The sequence below is a fragment of the Micromys minutus genome (genome assembly GCF_963924665.1).
Source record: "Micromys minutus genome assembly, chromosome: 27".
NCBI lineage: Eukaryota > Metazoa > Chordata > Mammalia > Rodentia > Muridae > Micromys > Micromys minutus.
The window spans coordinates 23,146,016-23,165,467 of NC_137962.1; the positions used below are offsets into that span (position 1 = coordinate 23,146,016).

A 19,452-nucleotide genomic window follows, 5' to 3' on the forward strand; every position below is an offset into this window, starting at 1 on the left:
GAGAAAATGGAATCCTCTACACTGTCAACTGTTCTGAATAGCAGCTTTCAGAGCTACCCATTTAGTACATGCAGTCCTTGCTAAGAGCTAGTGCTTTAACAGCAAGGAGAGCCTGCCATTAAAAAGGAACACGAGTGCACACACACACACACACACACACACACCAGGCAGAACCACTTTTGGAAACAATTTCTGTATCTCAGGTTTTATTTTTACAAAAAGGCAACAGGAATTGCGCCTATACACAACACACACATATACACACAGGACAGGCAGAACCACTTTTGGAAACAATTTCTGTATTTCAATTTTATTTTTACAAAAAGGCAACAAGAACAGCGAGGGGGAGGTAGTAAGAATGCTTGCTTGGTCACTTAGGGTGAATAGATGGCCTCAGGCAGCAGGAGTGGGCCAGTCTGCTCTCCCCGATTGTTTCTAACAGCAAAAAAACAAAAAGAAGTCCGAGACAAGACTATCCAGGTTTAGATTAGCAAGGTTACTCACTGAATTAAACCAACAACGAGACAAAAAGACAGACGTCACGTGGCCCCATCCAGAGGTAAGGCTTGGTCAGAAGACTACTGGGGCCTTGACTCTAGGCAGGCGGGGGCGTGTTTTTGTGATCTCCTGGGCCTCTCTCTCCAAGGCGTATAGGGGCCACGAGCAAAATGCCTTGGGAAGCCCCTATGGACTACTGGGGCGTGGCGCTGATGACAGGGTGGGCGGAAGTTGGGCACAGGTGGCTGGGGATAAAAGCTAAAGTCGCCCTCAAAGGCATATCCAGTGTGGGTAGGCGAGGGGCTATCTGAATGGATATAGAATTCATCTGAGTGGAAAACGGGGTCTGAGGAAAAATAGGAAACTTGTGGATAGAGCGGTAATGGGGGCCTCGGCTGGGGTTGGGGGATGGGACATCCTAGTAGGGGTGGGGGCCTTGTGGGCAAGCCAGGGGATGGAAGCAGGGGAGGTGGCCTGGGAAAAGGACAATGTGGAGACATGGGAAACACCTGAGGACCTATGCTGTCTTGGGGCTGCCTTTCCTCTACCTGGCCTGAACTTTCCCATGCCTCAAAACCATGCTCCCATGGTTCTCGGTGGGGTAATTCCACACCCCATGCATCGGCCATGTGGGCCAGCAGCAGGTAGGAGAGCTTGCGGTGCGCATGCTCATTCCAGTGTACACCATCTCCCTGCAGGTGCTTTCTGGCTTGACGGAAGTGGAAATTTAAGTCCAGCACATCGAAATAGTGCTTTGTTGCTTCCGCATGGCTGTATAAATTGGCTTGGGTCACTTTCTTTTTCAGGGTGGCCACCGAGATCCGGGGGTACTGGCCCTTACACTTCTGTGGAAGGAAGGCCGCCTTAATCTTGTCACCCAAAGGCATAGCCGTGTTCCACACTAGCAGGCACGACTTGGGCAGCACCTGGTCCATGCGCCCAAACAAGTTCTCCAGGTTCTGCCTGTAGCTACTCAAGGAATTCCGCCCATACCTGGAGACGTCCCAGAGGCAAGAGTTCATAATGATCACATCTGGGGCGTGATGGCCAGACTGCAGCTCCTCTAGGACGCTCTCCATGTATTCAGAGTAGACCCGCGTGAGGAAGTAGAAACGCACCAGATGGTGGTCAGAGCAGAACTCGCGCACCTCGCGGTAGTCCGTGCGGTTGTGCAGGGTATCCAGCTCACCTCCCATCATCAGCTGGTCCTTTTCAAAGCTCAGCTCCCCCTTGGTTCTGAGCTGCTTGTTCGTGAGCAGGCAATCCTTCTGCAGCAGGAGCACCAGGTCCTTGTACACCGCCCTATGCACAGAGTCCCCAAGGACGACCACAAACTTGTTGTGGAGTAGCTGCTGTACTTCGGAGGCCAACAGGCGGACCATGATGCCCTGCGGTGTGACTCAACTCCCTCTTTTGCACAAGCTGGGTCTGGGAACTGCTAGAACAGAAGAGAGAGCGCTGGGAGGGACTCACCCTTAGGCAAGAGCAGCAAGCTTTAAAAAAGGTAGGGGAAGTAGAGTTTGGAGCTGTTGCCCGTGGGTGTGCCGCCACCCAAGGGGTGGGGGATGGGGGGAACTACTTATCAGGCTCCAGAAGGCTGAGCCTGAGGGTTGGGAGGAGTTAGGTAGGGAAGAGGGGGCGGGAGAAGAGGGAAGCCCTACTAGATATGCAATTTCATTGGACAGCTCTGGACTGCCCAGGCTCCGCCCAGCCAGGAGGTCACCAACATAAGACAAATTAAAGTGGAGATCCTGTGGGGCGTATATTTCCCGTCCCCTCCAATAGTGACCATTTCTTGAAGCTCAAACCATTTTTAGTATGTTAAAGATCCAAGCACTTGGTTCAGCGGGCAAAAAAATCAAGACCTGTGTATGCGAGAGGTTCTCTGCTCAAATTCCCAGTACAGACAAGCAGATCCCAGCTTACCTGTCAGCTTGCCTGGCCAAAATGGCAGGCTTCGGGTTCAGTAAGGGAACCTATCTCAAAAAACGAGGCGGGCAGCTGTGCCTGGTGACGGCTACCTTTAATCCTAGCATTTGGGAGGCTGAGGCAGGCAGAACCCTCAAAGGCTAGCCATGTCTACTGAATTCCAGATGGGCCAATGCTACATTGGGAAAGCTTGTCACAAACATGGGTGTGAAGGAGTGGAAACTCCTAAGGGGAAGACACACCTTTGCACCAGAAAGACAAATAATATATGTCCTCTAAAATAAATAAATAATCAGGAAGAGCCACAGGATTGTGCACAAACCACCCACACACCAATATCAATAAAAGGCTCTGGAGATGTATGCATTGCATATAGAAAGCTCTAGCTAAGTAGTTTATAACCAAAGGGAAACCTCTGATGACACAGTGTCTTGCCTTTCTCCCAAGTGTGGTGTGTTCTGTTGTTTGTTGGGCATGTAAATATCAAACTTGATTTTTCTTTGCTCCGGTCAATCTGCAAGTCCCCAGGGACAGAGCTAAGGACCGGAAAGGCTTTTGTTTTGCTAAACACTGTGGATGAAAAGCCAACAGACTCGGCTTTAGAACCCTCAAAATTAAAGTGAGATGGTGCACGCCTCTAATCCCAGGGTGGCAAAGGCAAGAGAACCTCTGGGAGTTAAACAGCCTTGGTTTCCATAGCCAGCTCCAGGTCGGCCATGGCTATGATGTGGGACTTTTGTCTCCAAACTCACAAAAACTGCAAGTTGCCTCCATTCAACCTGCCGATTAGGATTTTCTCCTATGAAAAGGCAGAGACACCATCCTACCAACAAACCAACACCCACTCAAGAGCCGTGGGATCCCATTCACTAAGCATGATACGCAGGCACGCGTGGGTAGCTGGCATGACACTGTAAATTGTCATTTTCTGAGGAAGGTTTGGCTGTATATTCTAGGCTGGCCTTGAACTCCTAATCTTCCCCTGTTGGCCTCTGGGTGCTGGTGTCAGAAGTATGCACCACTACATCTGAAGCTTTTTTTTTTTTTTAAACAGGGTCTTGCTACATAGGCCCTACTATCCTGGAATTCGCTATGTAGACTAGGCTGACCCTTAAAGAACTCAAAGAGATCAGCTGCCTCTGCCTCCCAAGCATTCAAGGAATGGGACCACCAGGCCCAACTAAAACATTAAAATGTTAAGGCTAAGCAGCTTGTGCTTTTAAGTGGTTTCAAGTATAAACTATGCAAACAGGGAGAACAGTGAGTTTGTATAGAACAGGTAAAAACACTATCTTGTCTTTACCCATTTTCACTTAAATATTGTGGTCAGAAAAATGTTTTGGGGGGCAGTAGTACGCCTTTGTTCCCAACACTTGGAAGGGACAGGCAGGGGTCTGTGAGTTAGAGGCCAGCTTGGTCTACTCAGTGAGCTCCGGGGACAACTAAGGTTACGCAATGAGACCCTGTCTCTGCAAAACCGAGAAGTTCAACAACAGCTCATCCTCACGATGCAGCAAAGGAGGCAGCATTCCATGACATCACACACACACACACACACACACACACACAGGGCTGCAGAAGCGGCTCAGTTCACAGAGCGCTCACCTAGCACACAGGGAGCCAGGAGCTGGACCCGTTTCCACATAACCAGGTGTGGTGGCACAAAGCTGCAACCCCGGTGCACTGGAGGGACAGAGGTAGGAAGGTAGCTCAGGGTCATCTGAGGTGATAGAGTCTGAGGCCAGCCTAGCGAACACAAGAGACCCTGTCTAAAAAAGACACAAGTGAGCAAGCAAACAAAGCAAACAAAAAGAAGAGAAAGAGGAAAAAAAGGAAGAAAAGGGAAAAGAAAAAAAAAACTGAGTTAAACATTATTTGTCCTCTGAGCTCACACACACTGATTAACTGGGCTTGGTAGTATAGGGCTATGCAATGCTAAGCCTCTTGGAGGCAGGGGAATAACCCCAAGCTCTAGGCCAGCCTGGTCTACATAGTAAGTTCTTGTCTCAAGTAAAAGGAGGGTAGGGAGAAGAACCTCACTGGCAACTGTAATATAAACCCAGTGTGGTGGTGCCAGCCTGTTATATCATACAGGGGTTCAAGGCCAGCCTTGGAGAAATCCACACAAAAATACTAGAGGACACTTCTTTGGAACCAAGATACCGTACAGGGTGGGACACTACTCTGTTTGCTTCAGCTAAGTTACTCAGCCTCTCTGTGAATAGAACCACAGCACTCACATCAATTTGCCGTGGGGGTGGAGTGTTGAGTGCTCAGATATTGCTCATTCCCCTCAGTCTGCCGGTCCTCACAGAGACCAGAGGGCCAGATCCCCTGGGGCTGGAGTTCCAGGCAGCTGTGAGCGGTCTGAGGTGGGTGGGTGCTGGGATTGCAACCTGAGCGAACTCTCCAGCCAGGATGTACAATGTGTATCAAGCTCTTCAGCATGGGTTAGTGATCACTGATTCTCCCTGAGCAAGCACAGAACAGCAGCTTAACCATGAGAGAGGAAACTGCTCATCTGCTGTCGGGGGTCTACAGGACCGAAGGAGACACCGGGCAAGGGTTTTGAATAGAATGCTGTTATGTACAGAGTGGCTCTTGGGTGACCCACTGAAAACATTCCCTCTGTTCCTATTCTGGAGAAAAGATAATAGGGAGGATGGAATTAAGATTTACTTGTTCTATTCCTGGGCAATTAACTAGCCAGGGTAGATAGGTGTGTGTACGGGGGGGGGGGGGTAGGTATGAATGAATATACTACAGTCATTCAGTGTCAAGCTTAAGACACAGATATTAAACCGGGTATCGTCGTAACCCAGGAAGACAAAGCGCTGGAAGTTGCGACTTCCCTGTGGGGAAAGTGTGGTTCTTGGTATCTTCACTAGGGAACCTTGGACCACACGCTGCTCCCAAGGCACAGGGCCAAGTCAAGCAGAACTGTCCACCAGAATTCTCCATTGTCCTCCAGGGGGGAAGAAGGTGCAGATAGCATCGGGGAGAAAGGGGAGGAGAAAAAGCAGCATTCCAGAGAGCAACTGCAACCAAAACTCGGAGAGGAGGAGGTAACAACCAGACGGACAAAGTCAGACACCCTCTGCACGCACCCGCCCTCCCCCCCCCCAGTCGTGAGAAAGAACATGCTATGCAAAGATGACACTCAACACAGGACAAAACCTAAATGCTGCTTTTAGTGGACCGAAGGAACAGTGAGAAAGGGTGAATCATCTCAGACGCTTAACTTCCGGTTCCGGGTCCTTACAAGAACTGAAACAGGAAGGATTTGCATACAGCCAGGTTGGAGAAATCTGCTAAGCTCCATTATTAACTTTTGGAAGCTATCTGAATGAGAAGGGAACACACTGGGTCAGCTGTTGTCTCAGCTGATGTGGCGGCCAAATACCTACAAGTCCAGCACAAGGGGCCAAGGATGGATTACTGCAAAAGCAAAACTAAAAGGAGTTGGCCTCTTCCCTCCAGGGGAGAGGAAAAAAAAAGGCTGCCAAGGACAGATAAGCGCGGAGCCAGCCGGGACGTGTGCACAAGTGCCCAAGGCTGTCCGAGGAGGGGGCAGGGCTAGAGACCGAGGGGCACAGGACTGTCATGGCCGTCTACGATTCTACTCTTAAAATGTGGCCCGATTCCCCAAATCCTAATTACTTTGGGTTTTGCTGCACGATCTGGGGCTGGTATGCTGCAGGAGGGATATGCATTAATAATGGTCACTGTGTTAAAAAAAATGGCTTTCAAGGAATTTGCTTGTATTTCTCAATTTGGGGATAATTAATTTTTCAGTAGCTTCATAAGGCATAAATTATAAATCTCTGACTATTACTTTATAGCTGTCCCATGCCAAACCCGGAGCACTTATTTTTCATTAATCAATGGTTTGTAGTAATTAGGTTAGTTTTGGAAGACTGACAACAAACTAGGCCAGTTGCCCTAGAGATGGGACAGAGGCCTTAAATCATACAGACAGATCTAACAATAGGATGCTGCCTGCCTGGACTTCTTGCAGGGAAAAAAAAAAAAGTGCAACCAGTTAAATGATTTCATGCATCTGACCAAATACCCATTGTAACACTATACTAGGACTATAAACAGCTTCTTTCTGTTTAAAGTCATTTTGGGAGAATCAAATTTATTGTCTGTCTGTCTATCTGCCCACCCACCCATCCATCCAGTTTCTTAAGACTGGGTCCAACTGGAACTCCATGATCTTTAAATCAGGTTGGCCCTGAACATGGGAGACCTGCCTGCCTCTGCATCCTAAATGCTGAGATTTAAACATGCCCATCTCAAAAAAAAAAAAATCAGTATTTTTTTTAATCTTTCCAAGATCTCCTTCAATTTTAAGGTACCGCATGTGTACAGACAAGAAAATACTTATTTCTAAGGGACTCACCTACCTGACCTTCCTATGTTCTGGTATTAGTTTAGCTCCCTAAGTCAACTAAATTTGTCAAAAATTACATGACCTGCAATGGGCCTAGGGTAGTTTGGACCGGTCCTACTAAGACAATTATGGATCTGAGGTCGGCCCCCAAAGCCTGCCTTCGAACCACTGGCTTACTGATAAACTGATATTCTGGGGGGACTCAATGAACTCTGAACTAGGAACTCACCATAGACTTTGATTTGAGGTAAGTTAACATCCACCAAAAGTGGTAGAAGTTAACATTTTAAAGGTGGTTTTAGGGTAACACCAAATACAAAAAAGAACTGTGGTTACGTGTGGCCTCATAGAAGCCTCTGCTGGGGAGTCTCTGGGAAGGACAAGTCTTCTCCCAGGCCAGGTGGCGCCACCTCCTTAACAGGCCTCAGGCCTTCGGCCTAATTAGTTCAGTGTAAAAAAAAAAAAAAGTTTCCAGCGTGTGTCAGGGCCTCAGTAGCTGTCACTGCACATTTAACTTGGTTGTGACTTGTGACATAAATGGAAATTTGAACCACAAAGATGCTCACCCTTCAAAGTGGGTTCCAGGAGATCGAAGGTCCTGCTTAGGCAGGAGACGGACATGAACTCGTGGGTTTGTGATCCCTCCCCACTAACGCCTAACGCTGCGATTCTTTTGGAAAAGTATCAATTACATGCTTAAAAATTACAAGCTTAAAAATCCCTTAAAGCAGTTCGAGGCCAGCCCAGACTACAGAGTGAGTTCCAGGATAGACAGGGTAACTCGGTGAAATCATCATTATCAACAACAACAACAAAACAAAAACCTTTCACATGGGCTATATAAAGAAATATAAGGAATAAATTTGAGAATGAAATGGAAGCCCCTAATACTTGCTATTGTCACTTTTTAGAGACAGATAATCTTTGGACAATTTGGAGTGTCTCTCTCGCTTTGTTTTTCGAGACAGGGCGTCTTCTCTGAGTAGCCCTGGCTGGCCTAATTGGCTCTGTAGACCAGGCTGGCCTGGAACTCGGAGAGAGTTCCTGCCTCTGCCTCCCGAGGACTGAGATTCCAGGTGTGCGCACCGCCGTGCGGCTCCCGATCGGATCTTTTAAACAATTCGTGAGGATTTCCTTCCAATCGCATACAGCTATGCGAATTTTAACCTTTCCACCTCGAGTCCTTACTTCAACTTCCCCTATAATCTAACAGGGGAAGGAAAATGCTCCAAGAAACATCATTCGGAGCCTCGGTTTCCCCTCCGGTAACAGAGGGGATGGGGAGACCCGGTGTCTCAAGGGCCTAGTCACGATTGCGGGACACCGGGCCCACTCAGCACAGCAAGGTGGCCCCACTCGGGATCTAGAGAAAACCCGAGGACCCGAAGCCCCCACCCCACCCCACCCCCACCCCGCGGTCCCCCCTTCCCACCGAGCGCAAAGGCAGACACGTACCTCCTGGGTCAGGTCAGCAGCCAAGTCGCGCCGGGAGCTTCCTACATCTCAAGCTACCTCCCCGAGGGCTGACCCTGCGCTCTGCACTCGAGTCACTAGTCCTAAGGTTAGCCCCCACCCTTCTAATTTCTCGCTGCTCCGGAAAAAAAGAAAGGTAACTTCGCTGGCTCCACCTCCAGGCCTGTCCTAGCGCCTGGCCTTCAAAGCCACGTTTTTTAAAGCGCTGTTTGCTCAGCCCGTGTCCGGTCCTCTCCCTCCCACTCACTCCTCCTTTGACTCTAAGTTGGCTCCCAATCGCATCAAACCCGAAGACGTTTGTCAGTAAATCACCACTGGCTTCTTGGCTTCCTTTCAAAGGCCGATTCTCGTCCTTCCCAGCTGCTGTTGAGCGGACTTCTGCAACGCCCTCCTGAGTCCGTGTCACCGGCCCCGCTGGGTCCTGGCCTCCCTGGAGCCTTTGCCGTACCTCTCTTCTCTCCTAGGACTCCCTCAAAGTTGGTCTTTCTCAAGGCCCTCCCCTCCGTTCTCCAGCCCTCTTCCACCTTGGTCTCAATCGCCCCCAAGCCTTGGAGCAGCCCCTATTTTACCCAGAAAGTCCTGGCTTTGGCCCGGGTCCCCAGCCAGATTGTAAATGGCTTCTTCCCTAGACCTGGGAGGAGGAGGAGGAGGAGGAGGACAAAGGACCACCCATCACCTTATCAATACTATTGGTATGCAGATAGCTCAGATTTAGGCAATAAAGCCACCAGGCTGGGAGGGACCCGCCCGGATTCGACCCTGAGGTGGGATCCAGCTGGAGTTCCCGGACTGATCTGCACCCTGCCTGCTTTAGGCCTTCCGGCCCAGTCTCGTGAGTAGAATTACTAGCGATTTCTTAACCTTGGAGGGCCAGCAAGATACTGCCACAGTTTAAACCAGCCCTTTCTCTACCCCGGACTGCTCCGGCTCCAGGCATTCAGGTGTGCAAAGTTCCTTCGTGGGGGAAGGGAGGGATAACAATACCTTTCCAGATACTTTGGGGTTCCTTATCCTCTCACCAAACTGACAGTTCCTAAGACAATTCCCTCTTGACCTTTGGACCGTCTTCCTCAAGGTAAACAGTGGCTGTGGCTTGGAAAGAAGACAGCCTGCTCTTGGTGTTTCGAACTTCACTTCCGGATGGAAGTGTACGTCTGGGTGGAAATAAACTCCATCCAAAAATCTGGCTGGGCTCATTTTTTATTTTCCATAAGTGGCTTTTAACACTAGTCTTGAAACATCCAAACCCTCTAAATGACAGCTCAACTCAACTATTCCTACCTTTCTGGGAGAGCTACGGATCCAACCCAAGGTCTGACTATTACTAGTCCTGACACGCGCATCTACACTATATATTTGTAACAGATTGCACGTTAATATACTATAATATACTAATCATACATACGAGATGATAAATGGGTATACATTCTGTCATATATGTAATGTGTCAGACACACATGCATATTGAAAACATGCTTTAGGATTCTGTGACATTTTTCAGAGGCTGATCAGTGTTCAGTTTTACTTCTGGTTTAGCATAGTTTCCATGACTAATTTTTGGTGTGTTTTGTGTGTGTGTGTGTGTGTGTGTGTGTGTGTGTGTGTGTGCGTGCGCGCGTGCACCCCTCGGTCATCCGTCTGGGGTCAAGCACAGGACTCTTCCGTTGTCCTTCAGACTGGTGTCCCCTTCCTCCTTACTCAGCCACAACAGGGCACTAGCCTTGTCCTCAAACACAGTTTCCTCCTGCCTCCACATCCCAACAGGTCTCAAGAGTCTGATCCTGGTGTCCTGGGTGTGCCCTCTCTCTCGCCATCCATCACTCCATGCCTCCTTACAGAGGACATTCAGGGAGACACTCTGGCCGGCCTGCTGGATCCTCACAGACCAGTCAGGTAAAAACTTGTTTCTATTTACAGAGAAAGCAACAGAGGCAAGCAGAGGTTATGTCAAACCGCCCAAGATTGCTCAGCCAGCAAAAGCCAGAAATGCTATGGATAGCAAGTCTGATGAATTAGACCAGCTTGGAGCTTAGGTTTCCTTTCTTTGGGAATATGTGTATATATATATATACACACACATACACACACACACACACATATATATAGTTTCAAAACCCCAGCTATAAATATTTGCTCAAATTAATATAAAATTATCTAGAAAATGTTGTTTCCCTCCTGGTTATTCTCTGCCGGGAAAAGTATTTTCCACGAGGAAACAAAGCAGGTACAGGGGTTTATCTGGTTTCATTTCCACCACCCAGGGTGTTAGTTAGCTTTATCACTAATTATCATTATTACTCGAGGTGAAATGGAGCATTCTGCTTGTTGGTTTAGCAACACCAATCAGGTAACATGGCTCTGGGCTCCTCCAGCGATCTCTACGGGTTTTACTTGCTTCTCTAAGCGTTCCTCTTAAGCCTAAGAAATAGGTGCTTTTCGGTTTTCTTCATTTACACATTCAAAAGTCAGGGTTGAAGATATGGGCTTCCCAGCCGCTGGCTTATGAAAAGCAGGGATGGGGTGCCAAGCCTCTGTGGTCAACCACAACAGGCGAGATTGCAATAGGCAATGAATAGATAAATGCCGCACCTCCTTTTCCCTTCAGCACCGAACTGACTCTTTTCCTGTACCTTTTTTTTTTTTAGAGAAGTTTAAGTGTTTACCAGTGTAGACCACATAACAGCTTGTCCTTTCGTGCTACCAAGTCTGGTGGCTGGAGTCCCCCATCCCCGCCCCCCACCTGCCCAGTGACTCCTTACAGTCGGGAAGCTGAGAAAAGATGATCAGAAAATTTAAATGTATATTTTAAAAAAAAAGCGGGAAGCAGGGCTCTGGAATCTCTCAAGGTCTTAATATCTCAGTTAAGTAGGGAGAGGGAGGAGGAGGAGGAGAGCCTGGGCTACTGGAGACCCATTAGCAAAAGAAAGAAAACAGAAAGCCGGGAGGTACTTACTTCTGGAAACCACGGTGATTTTTTTTTTTTAAAGGTGTCTCTGTAGATTCTAGATCCTTCCCTAGATAGAGTCCTTTCCTGGCTGTAGATCAGAATGACCCAGACTCTGTCTTTGGGGTAAATAAGTTCAGGGCTGGGTGCTGTAACTTTCAAAGCCAGTGTCTGGGGAGGTGATGCCATTTCCGGTGGCCTCTGAGGCAAATGACAGGATATACAGCATTTGCTCTCTTGCTTTAGGAAGAATGACTGACCGACCTTTAAGACAGCGTCGTTAATGTGGGTGGAACCTGACATGGTGCTTTGGCTCTGAATTCATTTTCAATGTTGCCTTTCTCAGTCATTTGAATGTGACCCTTCCTGTTCTTTAAGAGTTTGGTTCCTCCATTTTTCCTATCCCGGTATGGCGATTGCGAAGCAGAAAGAGTTAGGCATGGGGAGAAGTTGGGGGAAGAGATTTGGGGAGATAAGAGGGATTTCTCCCCTTATTTCTTACGTAGTAGGCCTGCTCCTGCGTGGGGGGAGGGGAGGGGAGGCTCTGTTATTACCCAGCCTCCCAACATCCCCCTCGGGTAGCAGTAGGTGGGAGGGAAGCCCCGCTGCTGGAGTCACAATATAGGCCCAAGGCAGCTCAGAAAAGGGCCGAGCTGTGAGGAGGAACCAGGTAAATGCGGTAAAGGTCAGAGCCTGCCAGGTCCCTTCTACTCCCTCTCCCGTACTCCCACCGGAAACTGTCAACTGCTCAGAAAGAAAAGGACCTCTGATTCCACAGATAAGCACCGGCCTTGGGTTCGGGGTGGGATGATCTCATTTGGGGGAGGGACTCTCCTACAAATAACAAGATGAAAGGAGGAGGAAATGAATCAGAAAAAAAAAAAAAAAAAAAATCAAAACCTGGGAGAAGAGAGTCTTTAAAAAAAAAAGCTTTAAAAAGAAAATAGTAACTCTTTCATAGGTGTTCTGAACACTTCAGCTTAAGTGTTAGAATGAAGACTACTGTTTCGTGTGTGTGTGTGTGTGTGTGTGTGTGTGTGTGTGTGTGTGTGTGTAAAACTCAGGCCCTGCCCTCTCTCCCTCTGAACTCCAGTCCCAGCCTCCAACTCCCAGCCCCAGAACACTAGGCAGGAGAGAAAAAGGGGTGGAGGGAAAAGGAGCCTACAAAATCCTTAGACTACTTTCTGCTGGTTAGGGGCATCGAGTTCCGTGGGGGCAAGTTTGATCTTCGATGTCTGATTTCTTCTTCTCCTCTCTTTGCATAAGCTACATAACGAACCAACAGTATCCAGCCGCCAGCCAACCAGCCCTTCTATCTGGACCCTTAAAAAATCCCTAGAATTCCAAATGTCACACACTAGCAAAAAAAAAAAAAAAAAAACTATCTTCAGCTGACAAAACCGCCCCCTCCCTGCCAGTGCATAAAATAAGTCATCGTCAGCAGCCCCGGATCCCATACCTAAACCAAAACACATTCTTATAATATTTCTGTGTTAATCAAAACCAAAACCAACCAAACCCAAATTCTCACTACACAGGCCAGCCTGAGCTATAAACAGAGACCCAGCTTCAGTAGAAACAGCAAAAATCCGAAGACCTCCCCCGGAGGCTTTGCTTCAAGTCTTGCTTTTTTCCGCTACAGCGTTATACGGTAGTCTAGGCTACAAAATCAGTTCACTGTCCTTTCTTAAAAACATTTTATCTCCTCAACTAACCCACGTGTGCCTTAAAGTTTGATCCCGCACCTTTGGTCTTCTTTTCATCTTGACTTAACTGTTTCCTGTTTCAATGAATTTGAAACAGGACTCTGCCCTGACCTGGTGCCAAGGGTTCTGCGCATGTGCAGATGTTCCCGAGGCCGGCGTTCCAGCAGGTCTGTGTGCTCTGAGCGCTAGATGGGGGAGGGCACCATGTTTTCTGTATTCACCAGAGAACAGAGGAGCAATGCTCTCTTTTCAGGACAGACATTGAGGCACACTCTCGTCACCTTCAATTTACAAATGGTGAAACTGAGGCTCTGCCAGAACGTAATGACTTGTTGCCGTGACGGGGCGGGACAGACGTTTTAGAGCCAGTCCTTCCAGGTGCACGGCGGCCATCTTTGCTGCCAGGTGGGATGCATACCTGTCATTCTTAAATTATTTTGCCTGTGCCAGGTGTGGTGGCGCATGTCTTTAATCCCAGCACTTGGGAGCCAGAGGCACCTGATCTCTGAATTTCCAAGGCCAGCCTTGTCTACAAACAAGAGTTCCTGGACAGCCAGGGTTACAATGAGAAACTCTGTCTTGAAAAACCCTAAATAAACAAGCAATCAAAGATTATGTTCTTTAGTTTTAGAAAGAATACAAAAGTTGCGGGGTGTGGCGCACTTGGTAGAGGGCTTGCCCGCATGCGGAGCAGAACGCCACGGGTTCTATTCTCCACATAAAACTGACTGGGCGTGGTACCACATTCCTGCAATCACAGCAATACCGAGGTAGAGGCGGGAGGAGTAGAAACTCAAGGTCAGCCTAGACGGTATGTGTGAGTCTGAAGTGAGCCTGAATTACATAAGACCCTGCCAGAAAGGGGCAGGGGAGAGAAGGGAGGGAGGAGAAGAATGTGTTTCCAAGTCTCTTCTCTAGAAACAACTCTACCTACTTTGTCAGAAACATGCTATACAGATATTCCATAGCTGAAGAGATTCTGTATTCTCAAGTCAGGATAGAAAGCAAGTAATCATCCTGCTGACAGAGTTAGGAGGCTCTGGGAATCACCAATAAAGCCAAAGTTGCCTACAGAGGTGTCACGTGCTTTCCTGAGACAGGTATGTCAAAGCCGATGAATAAACTATGCTTACACACTGCTAAAACAACCTGTTTTATATAGCAAAGGCTACGTATACAAGGCCTTTGCTCTCGATCCTAAAGGTGGTCAGTAACACTCCTGTGGATACTCTGCAGTTGTGCTTCTGAAAGGAAATTCTCTTAAGCCTAGCCGTGTGTTCTACCCTTTGAGCTACGCAAACCCCCAAACCCGCAGATCTTGTACATAGTCACTGTGGACACTAAAGGTCCACAGAGGTGTGGCTGAGTGGGTAAAGTGTCTGTGCTAAAAATCTCCATTAAAAAAATATATTGTCAGGCTGGAGAGACGGCTCAGCGGTTAGAGCACTGGCTGCTCTTCCAGAGGTCCTGAGTTCAATTCCCAGCAACCACATGGTGGCTCACAACCATCCGTAATGGGGTCTGATTCTTCTGATGTGTCTGAAGACAACTACTTATAGACATAAAATAAATAAAAGTAAATCTTTAAATATTTTTTTTTTGTCTTTTAATAAGCTTAACTCTACTTCATACCATCCTGTCTTGTTCTTTTCTACAAGCAAAGTGAAAAAAGTCTGGGTTTGTCTAAACTGAGGTCCCTAAGGCTCAAAGGTCCTGGCTGACAATACTGTTCAGTGGTAAAGCCTGTCAGACTAGTGGCCTGGAGCAATAGGCAGACAAAGCTATCCTGTGGTGACTCAGCCTGGACTTAGAGCATGTGACTTGAACATGTGACTGACCCTGGTCTAGGGTCTTCGTCTTCCAGTGTGGAGAGCTCTGAAACTTAGGCTCAAAAGTTACTTGGTGACTTCATGTCCTCTGGTGGTGTGGACGGAGAGCAAAGGTACCGTGTGGGTTAAGTGAACCTGAGATCTCTGGCTTTGGGGTCAACGGAATGGACTCCAATTTGCTTCCATACCTTGGTGGTCAGCGAAGTTCTCGGAATCTACTTTTTCATTTGTAAAATGGTGGCAATAATCTCCACTATGGGGGAGCAACTGAGTGAGAAAATTAACGTGGCACAATATGTCCATCAGAGTATTTAGGGAGGGCTGGAGAGATAGCTCAGTGGTTAGAGCACTGACTGCTCTTCCAGAGGTCCCGAGTTCAATTCCCAGTAACCACATGGTGGCTCACAACCATCAGTAATGAGATCTGATGCCCTCTTCTGGTGTGTCTGAAGACAGCTACAGTGTACTCATATGCGTAAAAAATAAATCTTTTTTTAAAGAGTATTTACATTTTTTCTCTATTTTTCTTTTTCCCCTCCCTTCTCTCTCTTCCCTTCTCTCTCTTCCCTCCTCCCCCTTCTTCTCTCCCTTCCCCTTCCCCCTCTCTCTTTCTGTCAGTTACAGCCACAGGCTTGTATGCTTTAGAGAACTGCCCAGTCACCAGGAGAAAGACGATACAAAGAAGAAGGGGAAAGTTGGCAGGCAGAGCCAAGTCCTTGCCCTGGCAAAGGGACAGGACATCAGAGAGCAGAGAGAGAGAAAGAGAGTCACAGACACACACACACACACACACAGAGAGAGAGTATGTGTATGTGTATGTAGCTGCAAGAAATAGAAAGTGAAACCCTCCCCCACCTTGAGGAAGAGACTGGCTGTACCTCCCAAGCAACACGCAGAGAGCTCACCAAAGCTGCCGGCTTGAGTTCTTTGGTTTTTCTCTGATCTGTCTCAGCAAGGTGGACACAGAACAGGCAAGGTGCATGTTTAATCAAGATTGGAGCTCAATCTTCTGTTTGAGACCGGGTCTCAATATGTAGCCCTGACTGACCCGGAACCCCCTATATAGATCAGGCTGGCCGAGAACTCATGGAGATCCTCCTGAGTGCTGGGATTGAAGTGCACCACTATTCTCAGCCATGTGTTTGTTCTGAGACAAGATGTCACTATGCACCTCTAGCTTGCCATTCTCCCTATGCAGACTAGGCTGGCCTCTGCCTGCCTCTGCTTCGAATTTAGAAGATTATTATGAGCTGGAGAGATGGCTCAGAGTTAAGAGCACTGGCTGTTCTTCCAAAGGTCCTGGGTTCAGTTCCCAGCAACCACATGGTGGCTCACGACCATCTGCAATGAGATCTGATGCCCTCTTCTGGTGTGTCTGAAGACAGCTACAGTGTACTTATATACATAAAATAAATACAACTTTTTAAAAAAGTAATATTATTATCATTATTACTTTACTGTGTGCACGTGTGGAGGTATGTGTTTTTGCACAGGAGAGGCCAGGGAAGGTTACCAGAGGCCCCAGTGCTTGAGTTCCAGGTGAAATTGATACAGGTGCTGGGAACCACACTCACGTTTTCTGCCGGAGCAGTGTGTGCTCTTAACTGCTGAGCTGCCTTTCCAGCTGTGGCCGTCTTTCCAGCTGTAGGCTTTGCCTTTCGTTTTTCATTCAAGTAGACTGATATTAAAAATTCAAAATTTACTTAAAGTTCTGGCTTACTTGAATCCAAGCACATAAAACCAATACTTTAACTCGACAGTGGAAAAATATTTTTAACGTAAGGGCAAAAATAATGCGCTCTACTCCCCCCCCCCCTTTTTGGTGGTGTTGGATATTGGATTTACAGTCTCATGGAAGCTTGGCAAATGCTGTACTCTGCCCAGTAATGTTCCTTCAACATCAACAACGCCTTATTAAGTTCCAGCCACAGAGAAATTAAAGCTTATCTGTTTCACCCACCTTCTCTGTTTGAAGGGACGGTCATTTTTTTTCTTCCTTTCTAGGAATTGAGCACTCTGAGTGGGACAGACAGACAGACAGACATCAGCCCATTCAATATTTACATACAGATGCATTTATTCAGCCGATGGATGTTTGCATTCAGACTTATGTTGGGCTACCTTTAAGTGGTGGGTGGATTTAGCAAATTGAAAAACATGCTTTTTTTTTCCTTTCTTTCCTTGTATGGATATAATGACCCGCCTGGTTTTGGTTATTTCTCTTTAAGAACTTGTGAGTTGTGCCTTCAAGCACATGAGTAAGTCAGCTGTGCACTACCAACCCAGTTAACTCAGCACTAGGAAGCTTAGGTACAAGGGTTGCTGAAAGTTTGAGGCCAGCCTGGTCTACATAAGAGTTTCAGGCTAGCCAAACCTGCATGTTTAGATTTTGACACACACACACACACACACACACACACACAAACAGAGAGAGGGAGAATAATAATGAATAATCTGTCTCTTCAGCTGTAGAACGTGTCTGGGGCCCTGGGTTCAAATCCCCAGTAATACATAACAAATCCCACCTTCCTTTCACATTTAAACCTAACATGTTAGTAGACTAGGTCGGCAGTTCCAGAACCCAGGGGTTCTGAAGGAGGGGGATCTCCATGAGTTTGAAACTGGCCCCGGACTACTTAGTGAGACCCTGTCTTAGAAAAACAAAACAGTAACAAAAACTTTTTTGAGGAGTCTGTATTGGCGGGTGGTTCTAATGTTTTGTCTTAATTTGGCTCCCAAAAGCACACAGGAATCTGCATGTCCAGACGATGATGAGGTTCCCAGCCCCCAACTGGTTAACCAATAAAGAGCCAGCGGCCAATGGCTGGGCAGAGTGAATGAGGCAGGACTTTTAGGACTTCTGTGAAAAAACTCAGGGGACAGGAAGAAGGTATTCCACCATGAGAGGGGCACAGGAGGACCACGCCATGATGAGGAAGCAGAGAGATCAGAATGAAGAGCCCTCCAACTCTTAAGAATCCAGAAAGTCACCCTAGGGGTCACTGCCTGGGGCCACTCCCCCGATTAAGTCTGAGGCAGCAGAGAGGAAATATCGATTTTAAAAGGTGTTAACTAAGAAACCCGGAGGGGAGTGTGTGCTAGCCATGAGGAGCTTCAGGGAGTACCTAGCCATTGAGCTAGTAAGGCATATTAAAAATAATGCTCTCTCTCTCTCTCTGTGTTGTGTTGTGTTTTCATTTGTGAATCTAGAGAGCTCTGCCTAGTAGTTAAAAGCACGACTCACCAGGACCACAGAGTGGATTAACAATTCACCTCTACAGGACTGAAGAAATGATTGAAGAAATGATGCTGCAGTGCTTAAGACTGTGCACTACTCTTAGCATTGGTTCCCAGAACTCTCTTCAGGTAGTTCACGACTCCAGCTTCGAGGGATTCCAATGTCTCTGGCTACTTGGGCACCTATACGCATGCATGCATGAACAATGTACACACATGGGCACACATGCACACATGCATGTACACACATGGGCACACATGCACACACAGACATGTCAAATAAATCTTTCTTAGAAAACCTAAGACTTTAGAAGCCAGGTGTGGTGGCAGACATCTGTAACCCTAGTTCTTGGAAACTTAGACCAAAAGGTCACGAGTTCTAACCCAGTCTGGACCATCTGGTAAGACCTTGCCTATTCACAAACAAAGCAAACTTTTGAGATCCAGATTAAAACATCTCATGAGTTCTGCTTTAGCGAGAGAAATAAATTTTGTACTGGAGACCCAAGACCCTAGTCTGTTGATACGCCTCAAGTCTGTCTCCAAGCTACCCTGGAATCCTTTTGTGCAAAGTCTGCGTGGGCATCGCAGGCCAAGCGAGTCCTTATCGCAAGAGCCATGCGGCTGGCTCAGGATGTCTGACTCTTCTAGACCCATTTCCGGTGTCAAAAACCGAACGTGTCGATTGAGCGGCACAGTTTCCAGTTTGCTTGGATAGTGGTATGTGCCAGGGTGCAGCCCCACACAAGTTTGCCTACTGGACAGTCCTGGCAGAGATCCCAAGCCCTATAGCAAACAAAGTTGTTAGAATAGTCAGCCGAGCGTGGTGTGCCAACCACTGATGCCCGGATTGTTCTTAACTGATATTTTGAGAAAGGACAAAACATCCCCGTTGGCCACAGCCCACCTCTGTGATGCTCATCACGGAGATACGGTCCTTGAGCTTTACAGTGTAGGGATCCTCCTGCCTTGCTGCTGTTCATCCTGTGCCCTAAGTCTCCGGTAAAGTATGATTTGTGCCATCTGGACTGTTGGCCCCTTCTCTTTGGTGCCTTAGGTCCCTTCTGTCTGTGGTCTCAACTCTAAACAACTGAGAGGGAGGTTTCAAAACAATATAGATGTCCATCCATGCCCTCCTCATACATAAGGTAATGCTTTGAATGATTAGCCACAGGTAAAACACAAAGGCTTGTAGGCGCCCTGCGTTATTGGCTGTCATGGTTTGTATATCCCTGGCCAGGGAGTGGCACTATTAGGAGGTATGGCCTTGTTGGAGTAGGTGTATCAGCATGGGCTTAAGACCCTCATCCTAGCTGCCTGGAAGTCAGTCTTCTAGCTGCCTTCAGGTGAAGATGCAGAACTCTCAGCTCTGCCTGTACTATGTTGCCTAGATGCCGCCTTGATGATAACAGACTGAACCTCTGAACCTGTAAGCCAGCC

At 47.6% G+C, this 19,452-nt stretch overlaps 1 protein-coding gene across 2 annotated transcripts in view; it reads right to left on the reverse strand.

Moving 5' to 3' along the window:
- Positions 1-396: 396 nt before the first annotated feature.
- The window catches only part of PCED1B (PC-esterase domain containing 1B), a 121,823-nt gene continuing 102,767 nt past the window's right edge, over positions 397-19,452 (reverse strand). For both annotated transcript variants that reach the window (XM_080939002.1, XM_080939001.1), the window contains exon 4: positions 397-1,933. In XM_080939002.1, coding sequence (XP_080795128.1) covers positions 579-1,880 — 1,302 coding nt within the window. In that variant the 5' untranslated portion in view covers positions 1,881-1,933 and the 3' untranslated portion in view covers positions 397-578. The remainder of the gene's footprint in view (positions 1,934-19,452) is intronic.